Source organism: Helobdella robusta (assembly GCF_000326865.2).
Source record: "Helobdella robusta unplaced genomic scaffold HELROscaffold_4, whole genome shotgun sequence".
NCBI classification, from domain to species: domain Eukaryota; kingdom Metazoa; phylum Annelida; class Clitellata; order Rhynchobdellida; family Glossiphoniidae; genus Helobdella; species Helobdella robusta.
In genome coordinates, this window is record NW_008704902.1 from 3434031 (window position 1) to 3456523 (window position 22493).

General features: G+C 30.8%; 3 protein-coding genes across 3 annotated transcripts; 1 reads left to right on the plus strand and 2 right to left on the minus strand.

The window, feature by feature from the left end:
- Window positions 1–229: 229 nt before the first annotated feature.
- HELRODRAFT_188960 (hypothetical protein) lies at window positions 230–2336 on the minus strand. The gene is made up of 5 exons (XM_009024622.1): window positions 1678–2336; window positions 1113–1269; window positions 1007–1034; window positions 663–774; window positions 230–545 (listed from the first exon to the last, which is right to left on the minus strand). The coding sequence occupies exons 1-5, from the start codon at window positions 2032–2034 to the stop codon at window positions 405–407; spliced, it is 795 nt and encodes a 264-aa protein (XP_009022870.1). The 5' UTR covers window positions 2035–2336; the 3' UTR covers window positions 230–404.
- Window positions 2337–3982: 1646 nt separating this feature from the next.
- Window positions 3983–13284, minus strand: HELRODRAFT_162412 (hypothetical protein; the record flags this gene model as incomplete). Its single annotated transcript, XM_009024623.1, has 20 exons — window positions 3983–4111; window positions 4581–4634; window positions 5110–5190; window positions 5408–5541; window positions 6458–6587; window positions 6881–7043; window positions 7195–7352; window positions 7592–7701; window positions 8108–8144; window positions 8486–8641; window positions 9118–9171; window positions 9413–9531; window positions 10885–10906; window positions 11185–11284; window positions 11439–11706; window positions 11884–12202; window positions 12287–12396; window positions 12545–12635; window positions 12716–12946; window positions 13237–13284. 20 exons carry the CDS (start codon window positions 13282–13284, stop codon window positions 3983–3985), a joined length of 2514 nt encoding a protein of 837 aa, XP_009022871.1.
- A 3157-nt stretch (window positions 13285–16441) lies between these two features.
- Window positions 16442–18620, plus strand: HELRODRAFT_95007 (hypothetical protein). Its single transcript, XM_009024346.1, has 4 exons — window positions 16442–16469; window positions 16625–17241; window positions 17588–17677; window positions 17962–18620. The coding sequence occupies exons 2-4, from the start codon at window positions 16651–16653 to the stop codon at window positions 18154–18156; spliced, it is 876 nt and encodes a 291-aa protein (XP_009022594.1). The 5' UTR covers window positions 16442–16469; window positions 16625–16650; the 3' UTR covers window positions 18157–18620.
- Window positions 18621–22493: the final 3873 nt, after the last annotated feature.

A 22493-nucleotide genomic window follows, 5' to 3' on the forward strand; every position in this document is an offset into this window, starting at 1 on the left:
TAAAGTTCAAAATTGGAACATCCAAAGAACTTTTATGTACTAGGACAAAAATTTGTCAAACAATCCAATGAATAAATTTGCTATGCACCGTGGAACAAATGATCGATCATACAGATAAGTTTAATTAGCATTGTTAATGAAAAAAATATGTCATGCCTTACCTTAATTGATTAATAGAGTAAAGGTTTTTTTAGATTTTAGAGAAATAAAAATTCTAACTATGCAGAATAATGAAAAATATTTAATATAATCCTGAAATGATGTAGAGAAGTTTTAGAAAAACAAAATAAAACATTCAACACAAAAAATTCATTATTAATTATCGTTTGTGAAAAAGAGTTAACAAACTAAAACATCTCAATGAAAGTTCTTGTCTTAAGAAAAATCACAACAAATTTATAACATCAAACAGCAGAGAGAGCTAAATGAAGGAGTTGAGAAATGAAACTCACAAATCTGGAGGAGTTGTCATTCTTGACAGTTTTCGCATTCCCAAAAGCCTCCAAAATAGGATTGGCTTTGAGTAACTGCAGTTCTAGTTCAGCCTATTTGAAAAATGACATATCAATCACTGAACTTATATGTAGGATTGTTTAAAATAAATTTATCTCATAAAAAAGTAGAAAATAATTGTTTCATTGAAATGTTAGTAAACAACAAACTTGATCTTCAAATGATTGTGATGTCTTTTGGTGCTTAGTTGAGGCAGCAATGGCAGCCAAATATTGAATAACCTTTTTTGTGTTTTCTGTTTTACCAGCACCTGACTCACCACTTGAAGAAATCAAAATGGTTTAATAAATGAAAATCAAAAAACTTCACAATCAATTAAACAACACCGACCAAATACAACACCAATGAATATTAAAATAAAAAAACAATGCAAAAAAACAAAAGAAAGTTAATATCTTGTTAGTAGAATTCTATATCAGTATATTTATTCATTCAGTTAAATGAAAAATTTTAAAGTTGAAAAAATTAATATTTCAGTTTTATATAAACTCACGTGCACAATATTGACTGATCTTCCCTATCTATAAAAAAATAATTTAATTATTTTCATTATAAATAAGATAAGATTGAACATAACTCAGCAGAAAAAGACTACAAACCCATGAGCATATTTCTGTAAGCACTATCAGTAATAGCATATACATGCGGAGGCATTTCATGGCGTTTCTTACCCTTGTATAACTCTATAATTTTGTCAGTGTATATTGGAAGCTTCTTGTATGGATTTATAACCACACAAAATAACCCTGAATAAGTCTTCAAAAAAATTATTAATGGCATATTATTTACAGCCAAACAATTAAATAAGCAAAATTTAATTTTCATGCATTTATAAATAATTTCTAATTCAAATGTTAGAAATTGTTAAAAAAATGTATCAACAATAAACATAATTACATAAAAAAACAATTACTTAATTAAGAATCCTTTAAAAATAACAAATGTTTTAAATAATTTAATAACAAAAGATAAGCACACAAGGTAATAAATTTAAAAAATTACACTAACCTTGTTTTAAATTTAAACCACTTAACTATTGATATTCTTCATTTGAAGACAACAATTGACTTAAATAAAACTTAAGCAAAAAAACATTGATAGTTTAAAACTTTCAATTAAAATTTAAAAAATTAAATAAGCAAGTAAAAGTAAACAAAATCCAACATAAATAAGTCCAGAATAATATCTTTCTTTCAAGTTGTGTAGAACAGATGCTTCATTCAGGCAGGTCAGTTCGGCCATGTCTTCAATTCTGTTGTACTTTGGTGGATTCATTTTTTGAACATCATCTCTGTGGAAGGACAACGTCTTCCCACAATCAACCAACTGCACAACAACTTCGTCCTCTGAATCTTGTTTAATGCAGGCAGCCACGAATCCTTGTTCTTCGTGTGGCACCCAGATCATCCTCTTGGCGGCCCAGGCGGCTTGAGAGGCGGGATCGTTGAGTACGGCATTGCCTGCCGGAGCATCCACTGACAGATACTGCAAGTCGCCGTTTACATTTTTCTTGTCGGTCATTGCGTCTATACTCTCTGTCTTCTGTTGTTTTGACTTTTGTTGTGTGTTGGTTACTCAGTTCACAATACCAATTCTATTATTAAGCAACAAAATAAATATTATAAAATAAATTGTTCCGTGTCGAAAGATATTAAAAAATGGACAATTTTAGTTTTTGTATATGAAAATAATTAATTTGATAAAATTACAAAATAACATGTAGTTAGTCAATAATTAATAGTCAATGATTAATGAGAATGTTATAGCGAACATGTACAAATATATGCAAGCCCGTTCTGCTGCACAATCATAGAAAAAGCTTGTACAACATAAACCATAGAATAAAAATACATTTATTCAGTATCGTGTTTTCATCGTGGATATATAGTATGGTATTCATTCAGGGAAAAGTTATTGTTATCCTATGTAGATAGTTAGATAGTTATTTAATGAATTATTAATCATCTTTAATCCTGTTAAACTCTTATCTTTCTTCTAGATTTTTAAAACCCTTTCCATTTTTGGACATTTTTATTGAGATCGATTTTCCCACCCCGTTCCACTCTGTAGTTTCATATATATATATATATATATATATATATATATATATATATATATATATATATGTATATATATATATATAATATATATATATATATATATATATACAGAGTATACATATATTCTACACACACACATGTAGCGTAGTGTCATCCCTCAACTTCTTGATCTTCCAACATTTTCAGTTTTTCTTCATAATTAGCATAATTAAATTTTGCAAATATGCTCAGATCCCAAAGTTCACATTTTCGTACTTTGACCTATTTGTATAAACTTATTTCAAACCGGTTTCTCATCATTTCGTACCTCGAACTCAGGTTGATTCCCAATTATTTCTTTGTAACACTTCATTTCAAGTGCTTCCAAGCTGTTTTTCTCCAATATTTGGCTCAAAAATTGATAGGTATAGAGTTTTTGAAGCTGAACTAACCTTGGATTATGATAATGGAGACAAGACATGCGCGTTAACATTGGGCATCGGTGGTTTGATGTTTGTTCTGCTACTGACCCGGTGGAAAATTTTTGTAAAAATCAAATTAAGATTTTAATTTGATATTATTTACGATAAGGTCAGTTATTTAAGGGCTGAAGTTTATATTTGAAGTTTTAATTTCATGTTCATACATAAAATCATTTTAATTGCAATCCGTTTAAACGTCAATTTTTAATGAATTAAGTTTTTTAAAATGTTTAAATTGTAATTTTTGATTTAATGAATTTCTAGTCAGCGTTTCAGTCAATGTATCAATTAATTAGTTTCCCAATGTAGTTAAAACTTACGATTAAAGGCCAGTGAAGAAACATTGGTTTCACCTGCCCTTAGCCTAAAAAAACATTTGTTTATTATCTAACAGATTGAAAAGATTTAGGAAACTATAACTGCAATAGCCCATCATGTTCATTTTTTTCGTTTCTTTGAAGCAACAATGGCTTTGACTTCGCACATTCGTTATATTTTAAAAAGGGATTCGTCAAGTGGCAGATAAGAATTGATTTGGCTGATTACATGACAACAATAACAAGGTTGTCATCCGTTGCAGCAGTTGTCCCAAGATAACAATCCTTAACACTTGAAATTTCTTTTTATAACAAACACTTCAAAAGACAAAAACACTGGTACAACAAACGCTTTAAGTGATTAAAGCAGTCAATGATGATCAGTTACCTTTGTCACATATTACAATATTCTATCTTAATTATAATCGTTACATCATAAAATTGAAAAATCTTCGTTCAAGCAATCGTAAAAGTGCTAATTTATTATAATGCTATTCTACGACTACAACCATAGATTAGAAACAGGTCTCCATATCTATGGTCACAACACAACGTGCAAATATGAAATAAAAAATTGAAAATCGGATAATAGGTTGAATTGTAACAAATAAAAAATAACAATAAAAACTATTTATAAACGCAATAAATGGTTAACAAAATCATTTTTGGACATCCTGACAAAACCATACGTATATCCGCTTGCGATATACTGACTAGTGATGGATTCATATGTTTTGTTAATGTTAATAAAGACCATCATCTGTAGCATTTTGGATCGGTTAGTGAAGAATTAATTAGGAACTGTCTAACGGGTTGAAAATTTGCATGAAAGTAGTAAGAAAGTTGTGTAATTTAACCAGAAGCAAAATAAAAAAAAGCTGTAAAAACGAATTCTAAACAAAACATTTAACATAAAAATCTTTCAACTCAATGAGATGAACATAATTCAACTAGTTAATTAAGCGAACATGAATGACTTCTAAGTTAAAGGCACACAAAAATTACAATGTTAATAATATATCAACGTTATTTGGTATTGCATCTTTAGAGAGGTCATTCAAAGTGAAAAAAAAACACAAAATATTGTCAAATGGAGTGCATTATTGCTAAAAATGTAATCGTGCTCAAAAATATCACAGTGGAAAAACGGCTAAAATTATTAAGAAATTTGAAGTTTGACATGATTTTGTTTCCCTTTGTAGACATCATCATTTGTGTTTTGTAGGTACTTTGGCCTGAGATTTATTTGCATCAGATATTAGTTTTTCTAACTTGAAGACGTCCTGTAAATTCATTTACACGTACAATCATTTACCTGGAATATTTTTTATTTTTGACATAACATTGGAGAGGGCATGGAGACTTTTCCTCTGAGATCACTTACTCGATCGTTGTGTTATGTAAAGTTTGTTCACTTTAGCTAACAAATAACAGCTATTGATATATAGGTATTAATAATGCTCTGCAAAACCTTATGTATTGTATATATTATAAAAAAATATTATGTAACTGCTATTGTCTTCTACATATATTTTTTTGTTTAATGAAAAAGGTATTGCATCCGTGGACTCAAAAATTCAAATGCAAAATTAAAAAAAAAATTATTTCAATTCTTTTTATTAATCAAATGGAAATTTAAAAAAATTCCTTTTTTTGACTGAAAGAAAAGCACAATTTTCACGAACGTACAATTGCTTCCATTCAATTTCCGGTCGCACATTATTTACATATTCAAACGGTAAAACCAGCAGAACTAACTTTTCTATACGCGTCTTTGATAGACTTCGGAGTGTCGGGAATCAAAATGGCAATCATATATTTCAAGGCATACACCACGTTCTACGAATGTACATTTCAAAGAAAAAATGTCAGTAGAATTTAAATTTGAAAAATATATACTTTTATCATATTCATCCTGTTTAAACAGCATATGTTTTTTTTATATTATTGCTTACTATATCATCTGAAATAAATTTGAAAGAAAAAATGTATAAATTGTTAACAAACAGCATGAATAATTAGTTTGTAACGAATTAACGAAAAATTATTCACACACCTCAAAGATTAACACAATGATCAATTTTGTATCCAATGAGTACTTGTTGGCCCAGGCTGACGTGAAAGCGATGAGGAATGCATTCACTGCGACTCCGACGATGTTTATGAAATTCAAAATATCGAACCATCGACCTACAAAATGTGTTGGAAAAAATTAAATGGTAAACAACGTGAGAAGCTCAAATACTTTAAGTTGCAATCGTTTCCAGTTGAAAAGAGCTGAATTATTGATAATATGATTGTTAACTACAAAAAATGAGAAGACAAACAAGACAAGATAGACAAATATTTATAAAAAAAAGAAAATTTTCAGATTGTAAATTCAACGTGGAGCAAACAAAACAGTTGTGATGCAATTACAGAATAATCAACTTCTATATGTACGAAACGACTAGCCTATTACAACACATTAAGTTCATTTCCTAACATCTATAATCTGTCAGATATTTTAATTCAACATCAGCGTCCGCCTACGATCGTCTTTTCGTTCTTACTTTTCTTTTCTGATAAGCTTACTTTTTGGTCAGTCTCACTGAAACTTTCTTCCTCATCCAACTACTTCATCACTTACAAAGTTTAGAGCAGATCTCAAGACTCATCTGTTTACAAAATTCATTGAACTGCAAGTTGAACATTATGGAATCGGCGTTTCAGAAATATATTAATTTATTTTTCTAAAGAAAATGTACATGCCAACAATTATGATCTTAGCTAAACTAACAAATTAAGTATACAAAATAGTTCTGTAAATATACAAAAACAATTAATTTAATTTATTCTATTTTAGCTTAACGTTGTCTTTTTTCACTCTTACTCGTTTTCAACTCCCAACAGTTTACGCTAAGAAGTTTTATTATTTTTATTTTCAGCTATCTGATGTTGCTAGGAACAATTTTTGTGTGAATTTCAACACGGATTTCTGGAAACAAATGAAAAGCATGAGCGCTAATCAATGATGTCTTTTGGTTTGGCTTGCAAAGATGGCACAAACAACTAACTACCAGCCGAGCCTATCTACGAAGCAAATATGTGAGGAGGATCAACCTACCGATATCTTGCGATATGAATGCAACGGGTCTTCTATTGGTTTTTATCAACCTTTTGCCGTCAAGTCGAGTGTCGATAATGAGGAAGAAGACAGTGATGAGCGGAGCAAGAGGAAACGAGGCCGCAAACAACTGCGTAAACAACAAATTTTAAAATGTTATGTTTCAATTTAAAAATTATTCTGCCAAATAATCAATTATTTGTTAATAAAATTAAGTAGGTGATAATGTAAAATTATATTTTACATGAACTGATGATTAACTTTAATTAATTTCAAAGTTTTAAACGAAATCATAAAAATTCCATCAACAAAATTATTTTTATACAATTTATGAACGTGTAAGCAAATTCCTAATTAAATTTTATGTTTCTCATCAACTAGATGATGAAAAATTTAATGAAGAAAAATTAAAAAACTTTGAACCATGAGGTAACCATAGAGCAAAACTTTCTCAGTGTATTCAGAGGTGGTGAAGTCACCAATAGGAACTTTATGGTACTCCCTCTCAATGTGAGCATGGTTGTTTGATGATTCAGAGCGCTTGCTAACTCGATTCGAACATTTCGCAAAGTGCTTCTTTAAAAAACTATTTATAATGTACAAAAGTTGTGACACATATATTCAGAAAAAAAACGTTAGCTATACGGGTAACATTTTGGATAACTAAACTAACAGTTAAAGCCAAAAACGCCTCAAATAATAATAAGAAAAGACCATAAATAGACATTAAAACTGACGGTAGCAGGAGATCGGTGAAGAACTTCGGAAGTGGTTTCATGAGCATGAGTGTAAGAATTTGGAATGATAACATGGGCATGCATGAAACATCACTAGACTCACCACAGTTGTCGTTGTACTTGCTACCCAATCCAAACAAACCATCTTTCAACTTTAGCTAAATATTATATATATATATATAATATTTAGATATTAGATATATATATATATATATATATATATATATATTACATCGTATCAGCTATTATATCTTAACCAAAATATATAATGCAACCAGATTTAGCTAATTTCCCGTAACTTTACAAGTGGTAACACTTAATTAAAAGAATTTAACTTGTATGCCAATCCACGGCATATCTACCTAACACGCAAAGGCATAATTGGTGAGTAACTAACCCCTCTGAAGAAGGCAATGTAGAAACACGACGTGTACGAATTCGCGAATTCAAAAGCGAACAGTTTTAAAATGATAGCGTCGTCGTAATCCGTCTGAGTTCTTCGATTTTCTACGGTGAAATATCAATTATTATTATTGCCTGAACATTGTATATTGTTCGTGTGCTACCTTACTCATCATCATCGTCATAATCATCATCCTTTTCTTTGTTTCATTTTTGGCTAACACACAAAAACAAAAACAGCGTTTAATAACAAACTAGTATCATATTATCTCTTTATTATTTATTCTTGCATGTCAATCAGAAATCTAAAAACGGTTTGATAAGATTTAAATTAAAAAATGTTTTAGTTTTGAAAAACAAAACAAAATATCTGCTTCATATGAAAAAATAGATTTAGGAAATCTACATTCTGCCTGGATGCATTGAAGGAAAACAGCATTCATGAAGAACATTTGTGATAATTTATTTTCATTTAGTAAGCATTTAAATATAAATTTAAAGAGTAACTAACCCCAATCAGTTAAGCGGGTGGCCACCCATTTGTACACCTTGAATAAAGTTATTTTTAACAGATTTAACTTCGTCTGCACGTGCCGCTAACTTTTGTAATTGTTGAAGTAGTCGGAAAGTTAAATGATCAAAAAGTAAGAGAAGCCATGTTTAAGGCTGCTGTCGTAGCGAACATATTCGCTGCTCGGTCGAGAAACAACAACTTAGAGAGGCGCACGTAGGTGCATGATGCGCCATAAAACACTACAAAAAAGCCAACCCTTTTAATTAAACATTTGCAGAATAAAAACTTTTCGATTCATTGGAAAATTTGATGTATTGTAAATTATCAACACACGTTATAATTTAGCGCATGCACAATGAAAGTAGTAGTAAGTACCTTGTTGAGAACCATGATGCCGATGGTGTTTAGGATGGTAGCCACAATGACAGACACCAAGAGACAACTCGTAGAGGGAACATTCGGGCAAAAGTCAATTGTCATGACGACACGGTACAAGATGAGTGCCGCCGTTATAATGAATACTACGCAGACCTGTGCGTTGTTAATCGAAATTTTAAAGAGAAGCCGAACTATTAGAAAAAAAAACAATTTATTTTATTTTATTTTTGTTTCAAGATTTTTTTCATTTCACAAAAATTCGTCTGTGGTCTGCTACAGTACTGTTCAAATTAAACAATTTCAATCCATCAATAAATCTTATTCTTCTTTCTCGTGCCTTATCCTTTCAAGACATTGGCGACCATCGACCTCCACAAAATCAGATCTTCAACACTTTGTAAGAGTTGAAATGTGGTGATATTCAGCAAAAGACACAAGGATTTCACAAAATTATTCGTCGTTGACCGCGATCAATAGATCATTTCTCTTAAAATTTGTAGTATAGTACTAATTTTAAAAAAATCTGTTTAGTAATAAAAACTCATAAAATGGCTCAAATTCCACCACCACCAACAACAGCAAAAACAACAACAACAACAAAACACACATGAGCACCAACTGAAACGCACCATGAAGAGTATGGTAGCCATGGAGACAGAGTATGTGATGAGGAGTGAGCGCTCCTGCAAACATGATGAATGAACAAATTAATTTTTTTACATAATACATTCAACATCATATATTTGTTGCAGTCAAAGAAAAATGACACACAAACATACGACAGACAACAGCAATAGATAAAGTTTTGTAGGAAAATTTACTAAAGTTAAACTTTATAAATTCAGTAATTCGATTCAATAAAAGGTGATACAATCATTACAGCGGATTAGAAATTGTTGGATAGAGAGGGCAGAGGTAAGCAACCTTGCCACCACTTAGGACATGCTGTGGACGATCTGGTTCATGGTCTTCGAATGAATACACGTCCCAAATGTAGGCTAACGTTGCATTTCGACGCTTCCACAGTTCAAGGAAAAATGTACCTGCATGTTTCAATAGAGAATATTCATAATTTACATACCAGACCAGGAACCCAAACAAAGAATTTTTGAATAATGTGTGGCAAAAATTTTATTTTGATATTTGCAACGCGATTTTGAAGAAATTGAGATAGCAACAAAGGGAGTCAATCGCATTACATACATTCAATATTTCATATAAAAATGATCATTAAATGAATTTTTTTAAATTAATCAATCAATCAATCAATCTTCGTTTAGAGTCCAGAAACCCGGTTCCCCGAGGTAGGACGTTGTTTTCTTTGCCATCAATTTTTTTGCGCCAAATTAGTCGATCATTTGTATCCATTTCATTTAAATTTTTAAAAATTAAGTTGGATAAATTTTATCTCAACTATACCCAAAACCTAAAACTTCAAAAAGCATGATAGAACATGCAGTTTATTATCTACGCAGATGTCTGTGTGGACAGTGCAAGCAGACGGCAAACATTCACCAACTTACAGATCATTTACACAATTGCTGATTGACCGTTAAAATAGCTTCTCTTAAAGTTAAACCATTCGCGAGAAGTTAATCAATGCAAATCTATTAAAATTAGAGCAACACGATCACACTTTAGTATATATTATCGTTTCGTATGCATTTATATATAAAAATACAAGTGTGTGTGAGTGTGTGTGCGAATGTGTATAAATCTCTCACTACTAAAGATTTTTTGCTATTCTACCCTTTAGTGAACGTAAAAGAGATCCCAGAACAAATGTCGTGAATTGTTAACTACAAGATTGAGAAACAACGAACAAATCAGAGGTCTTCCGAAGTAAAATATATTCTCGAACTCTTCATCCGAAAATGATAATAAACACATTGCTTCATCATGATGCTTTTTCCACAGTTCTATTATATGGCATGGCGTTCAGGCTTTAAAGTTAAAATAATTAAAAATCCAACAACGTATAAGAAAAAGAGGCCAACCCCAGAGAGAGATGACGACCGCGTAAAGTGGCATGAGGTCATTATCGAATGATTCGTCAACTAGACCTATGGCGGCAGCAGCTGCTGTCCTGTTGCGTTACAGTTCATTGAGTAATCTTCCTCTGCATATACATGCATGGTCCATTCAAGTATAAACATAAACTTGAAACTTTTTTACGTCACCAGCATTGTATTATTTATAAATAATAGTATTAAAAATTATTTATAGCAAAACAACTGGTGATGGATAAGTCTGTAACGTGCGATATAACTTTTCGTGACGATGTATCGTTTAATAACCGCTTCACAAATTTTGAAATTTTTCGTAGTTAAAAATATTGCCTTGCAAACTAATAATTTTCAATGAATAATGAATGTAAAATGAGATGAAACGGACACCTGTTCTTGGCCTGCCACTCCTCTGAATGGAATTTTGAGTAACTAAAATTAATTATTTTCATTTTAAGTTCATTTATTTCGCCAAATCGAGTTAAACAAATTTAAACAAAAATAAACGAGTGAAATGACATAGAAGCCAAAACTACTTGATTTTAATAAAACAAAACGAACAAAAATATCAATGATTAAAGAAGAATTTTCAATAACTGTAATACATTTTTTAAATATAAAAATTGAAAAAAATAATGAAAAATTAGACTTTTTCACTAATCCATAGATGAAAACTATGATGCCGATAACCATGGGGACCAGCAGAGAAGCAATTAGAACGTCGCACCACGCAAAGTACAGTGCAATCCTCTCTCCAAAATAATTCCTTATACCATTCACTGGCTGAAACCTACATCACATCACATTACATTACATCACATTATACAACATTTCATTACAATATGTAAAATCACATCACGTCACATTACACAACATTTCATCACATAGCACAACATTACAAACATACGTTTCAACACTTATTGTTGTAAGTTAAACAAAAATACTTGTGTATCTTCATCCACCGATCATACAGCTCCAGTTTAGCTGATGTCCATTCTCCTTTGGAAGATGATCGAGCGTAAGGGTTAGAAGAAGAAGAAGAAGAAGAAGGTGATATCATTTCATGCATGTCATCTACTTGTGGATTGATTGCATTGTTGCTGTTGTTGGCGTCAGTGTCACGATCATCAGACGTAGTGCCATTGAAATATGTGTACTCGTGCAGTGGGAATGCATCTTCTATGTAATTCTTCAGAAGCATGTGATTCAAACCTTTTGAAACGTTTTATCAATATAGAATCTGCGTTTCAACAAAAAATTTTTGAAAAAAGTTGAAAGCCAGTCAAAAATTTATTGAAACAATTGCAGAACTACTGATCTCACAACAAAAAAAAACAAAAAAGATGTTTGCAGACTTTAAATAAGAAAATTTCAACATGCTCCGGAAACCTTTTGTGGATCTCCACATTTTTTCAGCATCTTCATCATCGCCACTTCTTATCTCATACCCACTAGCATTGATATTTGCATTACCATTTACATTGTAATTGTTATCATTGTACTCTTCATTGTTACCAACATCGTTATCATTATTATTGCTATCATTGGCATCTCTACCTGTACTAAGATTGTTAGCATGATTATAATAGCCCATACCAGAGGTCATGTTGGCATTGTTATTATGATGACCAACATAGGAAAGATAACTCTTACTGTCATCATCGTCGTCATCTTCAAACAAATCAACTCTGTTCATGATGAAATATGTCTGAAAATCACGGAAAACAGTCACATAATGTTATAATAGTTAATGAATGGTGATGGTGAAGGAAGATGATCAGATAGAACTAACCAGTAGAGATCTCTGTGATGACCTGAAAATGGCTGACTCACCAGAAGATGAAGCAATTGCACTCCATATCCTTGCTGTCTCCCTTCTTATTGGCATTGACAAGTAGTCAACTGCAATTGCATTAACATCACAAATCATATTAACCAACACACCTTGACATAAAAACAAAATTTACCACACAACCATGTAATTGATTATTTTATAAAAAAAATAGAGTTATAGCAAAAAAAAAAAGAAATTCCCATACACAAATCATACCTGAAATTTCACTTAGAAATTTTCTTTTGAACTTGAAAAACTTTTTAAACATATAGCCACCTGACTTTTGATCTTCATATGAACTTTTCACCTACATAAAATTGTAATTAAACAAGACAACATAGAAATCAGCATTGAATTTGAACTGAACACTGATGATGATGAACTAACAGGTGAAGCCAGCATGATACCGATCCTGTTACCTTCAGAGCATAAGAGGTACAGTGGAGTTTTTATTTCAACGAATGTTATATCATCTTTAGTGAATAATTCTTGACATATTAGTCCATACTTTATAAGGGATTGGAAAAAATGTTGACGAGCCATGCGCGCTTCTTCGTCATCATCATTTTTGAAAGTTAAAATAAAATCTATCTGCTTTGTGTTGTCATCATTAATGTTCTGAAAAATTTAATAGTCAATTCATTAATTTACAATGTTGCATGCTTCAAGAAGTAAAAAAATTCTTGAGCCAATACGTTAATTATTTAACAATAGCTATTAAATAAAATAAAACAAATTGATTATATCTCAAAATATTTGAAACTTGAAAAACTAAATAAAATATCACCACACTTCACCACACAATTCATATTATAAATTATACAAAACATTATTAGATTATTTTATTAAAAAATCATTATTGAAATTATATTTAACTTTAATTTTATTTAAACTAAAGTAACCCTAACCTTCATATAATGACTAACAACAGCCAACCAATCTAGCTTTTCAGCCATGGGTGAAACTGAAAAATGAAATGGGCAATAAAAATAAATACAAATCATGAAAAGCTAACAAACATTTTTTAACTAACGTTCAGCTTTAAAGCTATTTAGGAAAAAAAAGTATTGTAAATTAAATTTTTTTTATGAAAAAGAAAATAATTTAAGTTTGAAATGATATTTACACTTTATTTTATACTTTTTTATAGCATAAATTTTGTGTAGGTTAGTGTCAAGAGTTAGAGGTTAGAGAGGGAAATCAATAAAAAACCAATTTTATTGAGTTCATTTCTCTTTGATCATGAATGGTTCTTCTTAATTAAATTTTTAATTTAAATCAAATTAATTTAACTAACGATTTATATTGAAAATAATAAATCTTTCAAAGTTTAATCTTAACCACTCAATGTTTATTTTTAATTAAATTTAAAAGTTTTTATTTAATTTTAATTTTAAAATCAACATTAAAAAAGTTTATTAAATTTAGCCAAAAAACATGATCTTATTTTTCAAACATCTTAGATACAAGAAGTTGAGGAAACGTAATTAACTTCTACGAGCGAATTGTGTAATGAAATAGTTTTATTTCATTTTATTTAATCATCCATTTGAATCAAAAAATAGCATAAACAAAACACCGAAATCCGCGTCAATTTCTATGGAAACACAGTCTGGCGCGTTTTCATTTTCTTTTCAGCACTATATGCAGTCCATTTGTTCATCTACTTTATTTATTTCATTCAATTGTTCATTTGAAATATCGTTCATTTGAATTATCTTTAGTTCATTTAGTAGGATATCTTGTTCCAGAGTTTACTTGAATTAAAATAGAGCAAAAACAAAGCCTTTTGAAACCAATTGATACACGTTTTTGTGTCATGATGACCTGGTTTGAAAGCATAAAATTCAGGTAGATTCAATGCGGTGTTTACGTGATGTGATGTTTTCTAGATAGTCTGTCTCTGTCTCTAGGCAATGTATCAGTGGAACATCGTCGCTCTATTGTTTGAAAAATGCTGTTAACATAAAAATGGCATAAAAAATAAATAAATTTGCTTGCTCAAATAAGTTTGATTACAAAATTTTATAATGTAAAAATGCTCAAAATTAAAATGTCAAACCGATTCTTAAACAAACATCGGAACGAAGATAGCACAAAAACAATTAAAAATGGAAGATGAAGAAAATGATCGTGATATACGAAGACATAAGTTACGAGGCTGATGAGGATGGCGATAGTGAAAATGCTTATCTTAACTTTTATAATTTATGAGATTAAATGCTATATCACACACTTAATATTAGAATGTGATAGAATGTGTTATGAAGCTATAGCTAAGTGGTGTGTTGTTTTGTGATGTTATATCTTGCGACGTGTTGTCGTTGTCCTATTGTAATGTCTTGTTATGTGATGACAGGAAATGTGATGAAGCCTAATAAGATTGATGGATGTGATGACATGAAATGTTGTGAAGCCTAAGTGAGATTGATATGTTTGAATGTGTTTAAGCGTATACTTCTTGTTTGCTGCATAGCTAACTTTCAAATCGTATAAATTATTGTAGTCTGTCTGATGTGATGTTAACGCAGTGATGTCATGTAATGTGAAGTTAAGCTGTGAGTTGTTTTGCGATGTTATGTGATGTCATTTAAATTTAGTGATTTTATAGGATGTGATATAAAAAAGTGTTTTATAAAGTAGTATTCTGCAATGTCATATTAAGTGCTGTTCAATTTTGATGTTGAATTATGTTGGTTGATATGTTTTGATGTGATGAAAGTTAGAGCTGATTGTATTTATTAATTCAATGAGGCTGTCACGATGAGAACATTGGCGTGACAAATCGGTTTGCATTAATTTGTGGTGCACGCATATCTTTTATATTTCACTAAATTTAACCACCAAAATTTTATTCGAGGTGTTTTCTATTTATTTGGAAAATCAGCAAAATTGACAAACTTCAAAGTTTAAAAATACGAAGAACGATTAAATAAATGTAGTTTCCAATTAGCATCTGGAAAATAACGCACATCCAATATTCAGTACAAAAGTTTTTATACATAAAAGCATTTTATCAAAGTAACCTACGCGCCGATATAGCATCAATTAAGTTAGTTGCATTATATTTTCTGCCGTAAATAGTTTTATCTTGCTGTTATCTGTTTTATTTTACAGAAGAATGATTGAAATTTTAAGTAATTTTGCTCAAAATGTTTAACATAGAAGCAGTTTTTGTTGCCTAAAATATTATTTTCAGAGGTTCAAAGTATTTTTAAACTACTTGAAGTCAAATTAATAATTATAAGTTTCAATATCTTTTTATTGTTTTATTGTTAATAGATTTTTATTTATTTATTTGCATTTTTATTTATCGTTTAAACACTCGTGTGTAGATAAGGATTTACTAGTGATGATTTAAACCCTGAAAGTTTAATTAATTGCTTAAAATCAACACAATCTCACAGTATAAATTTTAATTTGTTTATTTACAAACCACTTAAAGTATTTTAACCAGACTTTATCAGCTAATAAATTAATTTTCATTACTTTTTAATTTAATTTTCGGGTTGAACAATTTTTTATTTCCACGTATTTATAACCCGACGTATAATTTATAATTGCTTTGGTTTGTAAAGTTATGTTTGGGCATGTCGGCTATGTATGAGTTACAATGAGCAACAACCCAACCTAAATGTGTTATCAACTTTCAACGCACATCAGTTATTATTACGTGTCAGAGTATCAGATGGGAAGAAATTATTATGAATCACAGTTGTCAATTGGTTAGCAAATTTAAATAAGCTGGAACATTACGCCATAAGCAGGAGTAAAAGTGTATGACATCAGAGAGACCAATGCAAATAGCATCACTCATAATTTAGGCGACAAAATGTCAGGACAGAGCGCCACGATATCCGCACTATACAGTTACAACTCTCGTTAACTAATTCACTTCTCGTACGTGACAGAAATGTTAATGCATTATAAACAACACAAGCTCCATCGGAGAAGAGCTCTGTGTTACATTTGCATGTAAAACTAATTGATGGATTGTGTGAATGAATATGTATAAAAGTTTGTGTGTATCATTTGTGCGTGTGAGAATGTCGCACGTGTTGCGATTGATTATATATAAGGTGCATCGAAGACTTAGGAACAAATTTATTATTGGTCTGCTAAAAATACTCTGCGATCAGAGGTTCGTTACTTTTATCTATCACTTACGTTCAGCTGTTTGTATTTATTTAATAATTTTTTCATTGAAGTTTGTATTTTATATATTTTTAAACTCTTAAATTATTCATAAATGAAATTAAAATAAATGTTTATTCTTATTCATTTAAAAAAATATAGAAACTCCCAGTTAAAATTTACCGAACATGGCCAGAAACAGTCTGCAAGATCTAAAAAGTGTAAAATTTTATCAGGCATTAGCATGTGAATTTATTGGGACATTCCTACTCGTTCTGGTTGCTTGTGGCTCATGCGGCCGTTTTGTAGTTACCGAAACTGAAGTGAGGACAAATTCAACTAACATAGTTACCTCAAAATTGATTCCAAATGACTTGGTTCAAATATCTCTATGCTTTGGTCTGAGTGTGGCAACCATAGTTTGGTCGATAGCACACGTCAGTGGTGGTCATATCAATCCTGCAGTCAGCATCGCTTTTTTCGTCACAAGAAAAATTAGTTTTATACGATTCATTTTGTACGCAGCCGTTCAAACAGCTGGTGCAATTGTTGGTGCCTACATTTTGAAAGCTCTCACTCCAACTGGAGTTAATGATAGTCTTGGATCAACACTGCTTGGTAGTGGTGTCAGCAAGGCAGGCGGACTTTTCGTCGAGCTTTTCATCACTTTCGTTCTTGTTTTCACTGTGTTTGCAACGTGTGATTCCAACAGGCAAGGATTCGCAGGATCTGGCCCGCTGGCGATTGGACTGTCCATCGCAATGTGTCACCTCTGGGCGGTCAGTATTTTTATTCATTTGCATCACGCTTCATTGCGATTGATTAAATATTCATTGTTTTTTTTAAGAATAATTGTTTTCAGTTTATTACAGTTTTTTTTAATTACTAACATTTTGTTTATAACAATAAAATGACGATGGCTCCAAAACGAAATTTCATAAAATAACATTTAATTTAAGTTTTCAGATTACTAATTAACTTATTTTTTGTTAAATAATCAAAGTTTGGATCAATATTTTATGAAACGGAGCGAGGTTGTGCTTAAAATATTATTCTACTAACAATTAATTCTTGACAGCCATCACAATAGTGTATACTTAAAAAATGATTTTACTTTAAATACAGATCCCATACACCGGATCCGGAATGAACCCAGCTCGTGCGTTGGGATCGCACGTTGCTTCGGAAACCATCAAAGATCATCCTTACGTCTGGGTAGGTTGGATGGATGGAGTGTGTGGCTGCGATTGGCTTGATGAAATATTTTAGTACATACGAAACCGTTAAATGTTAAATAATAACACGTTAACGACTATACTTATAATTTACAAACGATAATTCTCAAACAAATTCTGGTTGTTGTTCCCAGTTCCGCCATAAAATTTGATTACAACACAAATTTATTTCATTCCTATAAAACTCTTACATATTTTCTGAATGTGATATTCAAGTATTTTAATACGATTGAAATAACATGAGCTACACTGTTATTTTGCCAGATTTATTGGATTGGACCGTTGATCGGAGGCATGATCGCCGGCCTCTTGTACGACCTGGCATTTGCAGCAAACGCAGGATCGTCAAAATTTGCCGGATTTTTTACGGCAGATTATGAGGACGAAAACTACGATTCAACTGGTCAAAAATCCCTCGAAGCCAACTTAACTGGAATAAGATTAAAAGATTCCGTGTAGATGAAGTTTGTGGTTTGTAGGGTATCCGTTGTTTCTTATTTTATTTAAATTTTTAACATTGCTATTTAACATTATTTTTTGCTAATTTAATTTAAAAAGTAATTTTTAATGTATCTAATCAAGTGAAAGATTGATTTATAATTTCAGTTTTTACAGTACAATTTCAACTAATACCACAAATATTGTTCAACTTTCTCAAATGTTTTTTTTGACAAGTTAAAATACTTCAAAACTATTCAAATGGTTTGAACAATATGATGCTTAACGTTCTGATGTTCAGTGGTTGTTTTTTTAAATGAAATGTCGCCAATGTTTTTTTCCTAATTTACATTTTCAAGCTTATTGCGTTCTTTTTTGATGTTTCGTTTCTTTAATAACTTTTTAAACAAAATACTTTCTTAGCTTGGCGGAAATAAAAATTTGTTTATCGATGGATTCGCGATAAAATATTTTTACGTCGAATTACCAAATACGTTTTATAAAATCAAAATAAAAAAATCATAGAAAAATTATAAAATTTTTAACTAGTTTTTTAAATTTTGAAAAATCAACCTATTTTACGCGAGATCTATAGAATTTTTATAAAATTTAATTTCTTTGTAAAAAAAAAACCTTACAAATTAATGGTTTACAAGTTTACAATCCGTTTGATTCAGTAACATTATCAGTATCATAAATTTAAGGAGGGAAACTTTATAAATGGTAAGAGATAATTATAACAAATTTTTAAATTCCGAAATATATCAAATATTTAAAATAACTACTTCAGATAATATTAAATAAAGTAAATAATATGAAACGCCTGAAAACAGTTCAGTCGTAAAGCACTTGAAAGACAATCGTACCAATTATTATCATTTACAACAGCATACTTGAAATTGAAATGTTTGAAATTGATGTCACAATCTTGAAGTAATAAAAAAAAATCGAATTTAAATTTTCCGAATATTTAAATGAAGGGGAGTTTCACTCCAACGGTGTGAAGATGAGTTAGGCATTAATTACATTAATAAAATTAATAATTATTATTTTTGTTTACGGAACGCCATCACTCATTAACGTTATTCACAGACATTTCAAAGCAAGTACAAATTAAATAATATAGGTAACAAAAAAGATGGAGATGCATCAAATTTTTAGGTTGAATTATAACAGAAAAATAATGAACATTTCAAATAACTATATCAAACACCACAAAAAAGAAAACTTTCAGTTTCAATAGAGTAGAAGCTGAGATGACGACGATGGAGAAATGAATGAAACCGTTGGTAGGTAATACAAATGTACTAAATTTTTACATATAGTTTGTGTAATGTTAATGTAACATATATTTAATAAATTTAACATTAATTCCTGTTTCTTCGATGTTTTAGATAGCCTCTGGTCCAAACTTATAGCAATCATGAACTGCTGACAAGTTATCAAAAAACAGGGACACACTAGATCTGCTGATGCTTATTGTCCGAGCAATTGATGTTGCCTCAGGTTTTCTGACTGCGAGGTGTTAAATGTCTTTATGAATCAAAAAATAATAATTAGCCTCAGGTATTTTGTCAAGCAAACATCAGTAGAGACACTTTTTTGGCTGACTGTAATCACCACTGAAATTAGACAATGCAAAATTCTGAGCATTGTAGTATTTCTTACAATATCTAAGCAATGTTGCACGGACAAATGCTCAGGCTCATCTACCTCTAGGGCTTCTCTCAGGGAAGGGACCAGTTTAGACAACTTGATCGGGGGGCCAAGAAACTAACCAAATTTGTGCTAGTGTGGCCAAAATTAGGCTAGCGAGGACCTTTTTGCTTTTCACGTCTATTTTTGGTAAATTTTCTACTTAAAATAATGTTTTCCTGTGTAAAAACTGATGTCTTTTGCAGTTATATTTAAAATACTGTTCAAAACTTTTTAATACTGTTTTTTGCTGACGATATCAGACAATTTTGATAGATCCTGCTCCAAAAACAAGTCCACTTTTAGATACTGAACATATATAAATACGGTTCAACATGCCCCTAACAAAATGGTTCAACAAGCCTCAGCCATAGTCATCGTAGAATTTCAACTGTACCCTCATTAACATGTTCCCAGGTGTAAAATGAAGTTGTTCTGTTTAACTGGATAAAAACACTACAAACTATTTTCTCTTTTGCAATTGTATTTTGAAGAACAATCACGTAAACGACTGAAAATTACTCGAAAACGGCGAAATCTCGTAAGCGACATTTACTTGACGATTTGCAGATATAAACATGGCAGATTAACTCAGCTGGTTCTATATGCATTAATAAATTTGAATTATAAAACGCGTACCGGTATTTTTTTATAACTGAGCAAATTTACCCAACTGGTTCAACCTACTCGTAGTTCATAAAGCTCCGATCTCCCCTACATAAAAAATACAAAATTCTTCGTCTTTTGTGGCTGACCACATCGCAACTGACCAGACATTCATAATATGTGACTGACAACATTATATTGACCACGCAATTCTTCATAGATTAGGGCTGACAGCCTCGCAACTGACCATAAAATATATCGACAAAAACAAAGGCAGAAAAATATTCAAATGCTTATGCGCATGCATGTCTATTGCTTATGAATTATGTGATGCGACCAAAACAGATTTTTAGCAGATGCATCGTAAACCTATGCCCGTTTGTTGCCTAATTTTTTAGCAATCAGTGTATGGAAAATATTTCATTCAAATCGTACATGCGTGCGCTCATATTTGCTATCAAACATGTTGCCATCTACCGAAATTTAGTAAAATATTTCGCTTTTGGCATTCTGATTGGTGGAAATAAAAAGATAAAGAATTGAATGTACATAACAGATTTAAAACGTAGGAATCGAATTATGCTACATTCCCCTGGAGGCGTTTGAGTCATCGTATTTTAGCCGTTGAGGATATCATTATGTAGGAGTTCTCTTCCCTGTACCTTTTATAATGGGTGAACACGTCATTGTCTCTCACTCCCAAGTGTGGCTTACAACGGGAAGGTCAGTACAAAATCAGATGATTAGATTCGGTGGAGTATGAGCTGTTAATAAATAAGTTGAATTAATAATTATGAAAAAAGGCAACTGATTTTTTAAAAAACAAAAATTATTGATAATACAATTTTTTATTTATTTTGTTTATGAATTTATTATCAACCTCTCTCAATATGGTATTATTTTCAGATTCTCATTTGAATTACTGTAGAAAATATTTTTGTTATGGATGTTCCAATTTTTATTATGCAAATTTGCATGTGTTGCTGTGCAATGCAATTCAGTTCATTCAGTCAAAATTTTCAGATGATATTACAAGTACCAATAAATAAAATCAAAATAAAACTTGGAAAAAAGAAAATTTTTAAAAATTTTTGTTTAACATTAAAATTCAGTTGATTCCTGCACGGCACTTGACGGCCTCATTTGTGGGATGGATGCATGCCTGGGAACTGATCGAATACATACGTTGGCATTTTTTGTCGTGCGGACATCAAGCTAGACTTTTCTTGTGAAAGATAGTAAATTTATTTAAAAGCAGTCTGTGGAAACTATTTGTGAATTCAGCATTGCGTTTTTATATACGAGAGAGAAAAAGAAAAAAAAGAAAATTTACCGTTATGGAATATAAATTAAAAAATAAACTGTTGTTAAAAAAAATGAACATTAAATATGATTTTGAAACATAAAAGAAGGTTTTATGGGTGAAACATTATTATAGGAAAAGACGAGAAGTAGCAATAATGGATGCACGACTTTCTGAAAGCGATTATTAAAGTTTATTAAGAGGTTTTATTAATTGAGATATATATATATATATATATATATATATATATATGCATTCAAAATATATGGCATATAAACATATTCTAAGTATACACATATAGTTACATGTAGGATCTACATCCCACCCTCCTTATTCATCACCATTCATATCTATTCTTGAATATAAAAAAATAATACAACCGAAGTTGTATGTCTAGTTGTGTATGCAGTTTCCTATGGTTATTATATATGTGTATATGGTATAATGTATATTAATAGCATAGAAGAAAAGTGAAGTATAGAATGTAAGTATTGTGTACATGTACATGTAATGTGGTTGGCATATGGGAGGACCACCACACATACATAAGTGTTCTTGTTGATTTTTAAAGGATCCTATCTTTTGTAGAGTTTTTCTCTGGCCGGCTTGTCCTGTTTTGTCGCGGCTGTTGGTTTTTCTTAGGAAGTCTTGTTCGATTTTTAAGTACTTGTATGATCAAAAATTTCAAAAATATTATTAATTTTTAAAGTTTGCTTTACAATTATTTTGATTAATAATTAAAAATTATAAGATT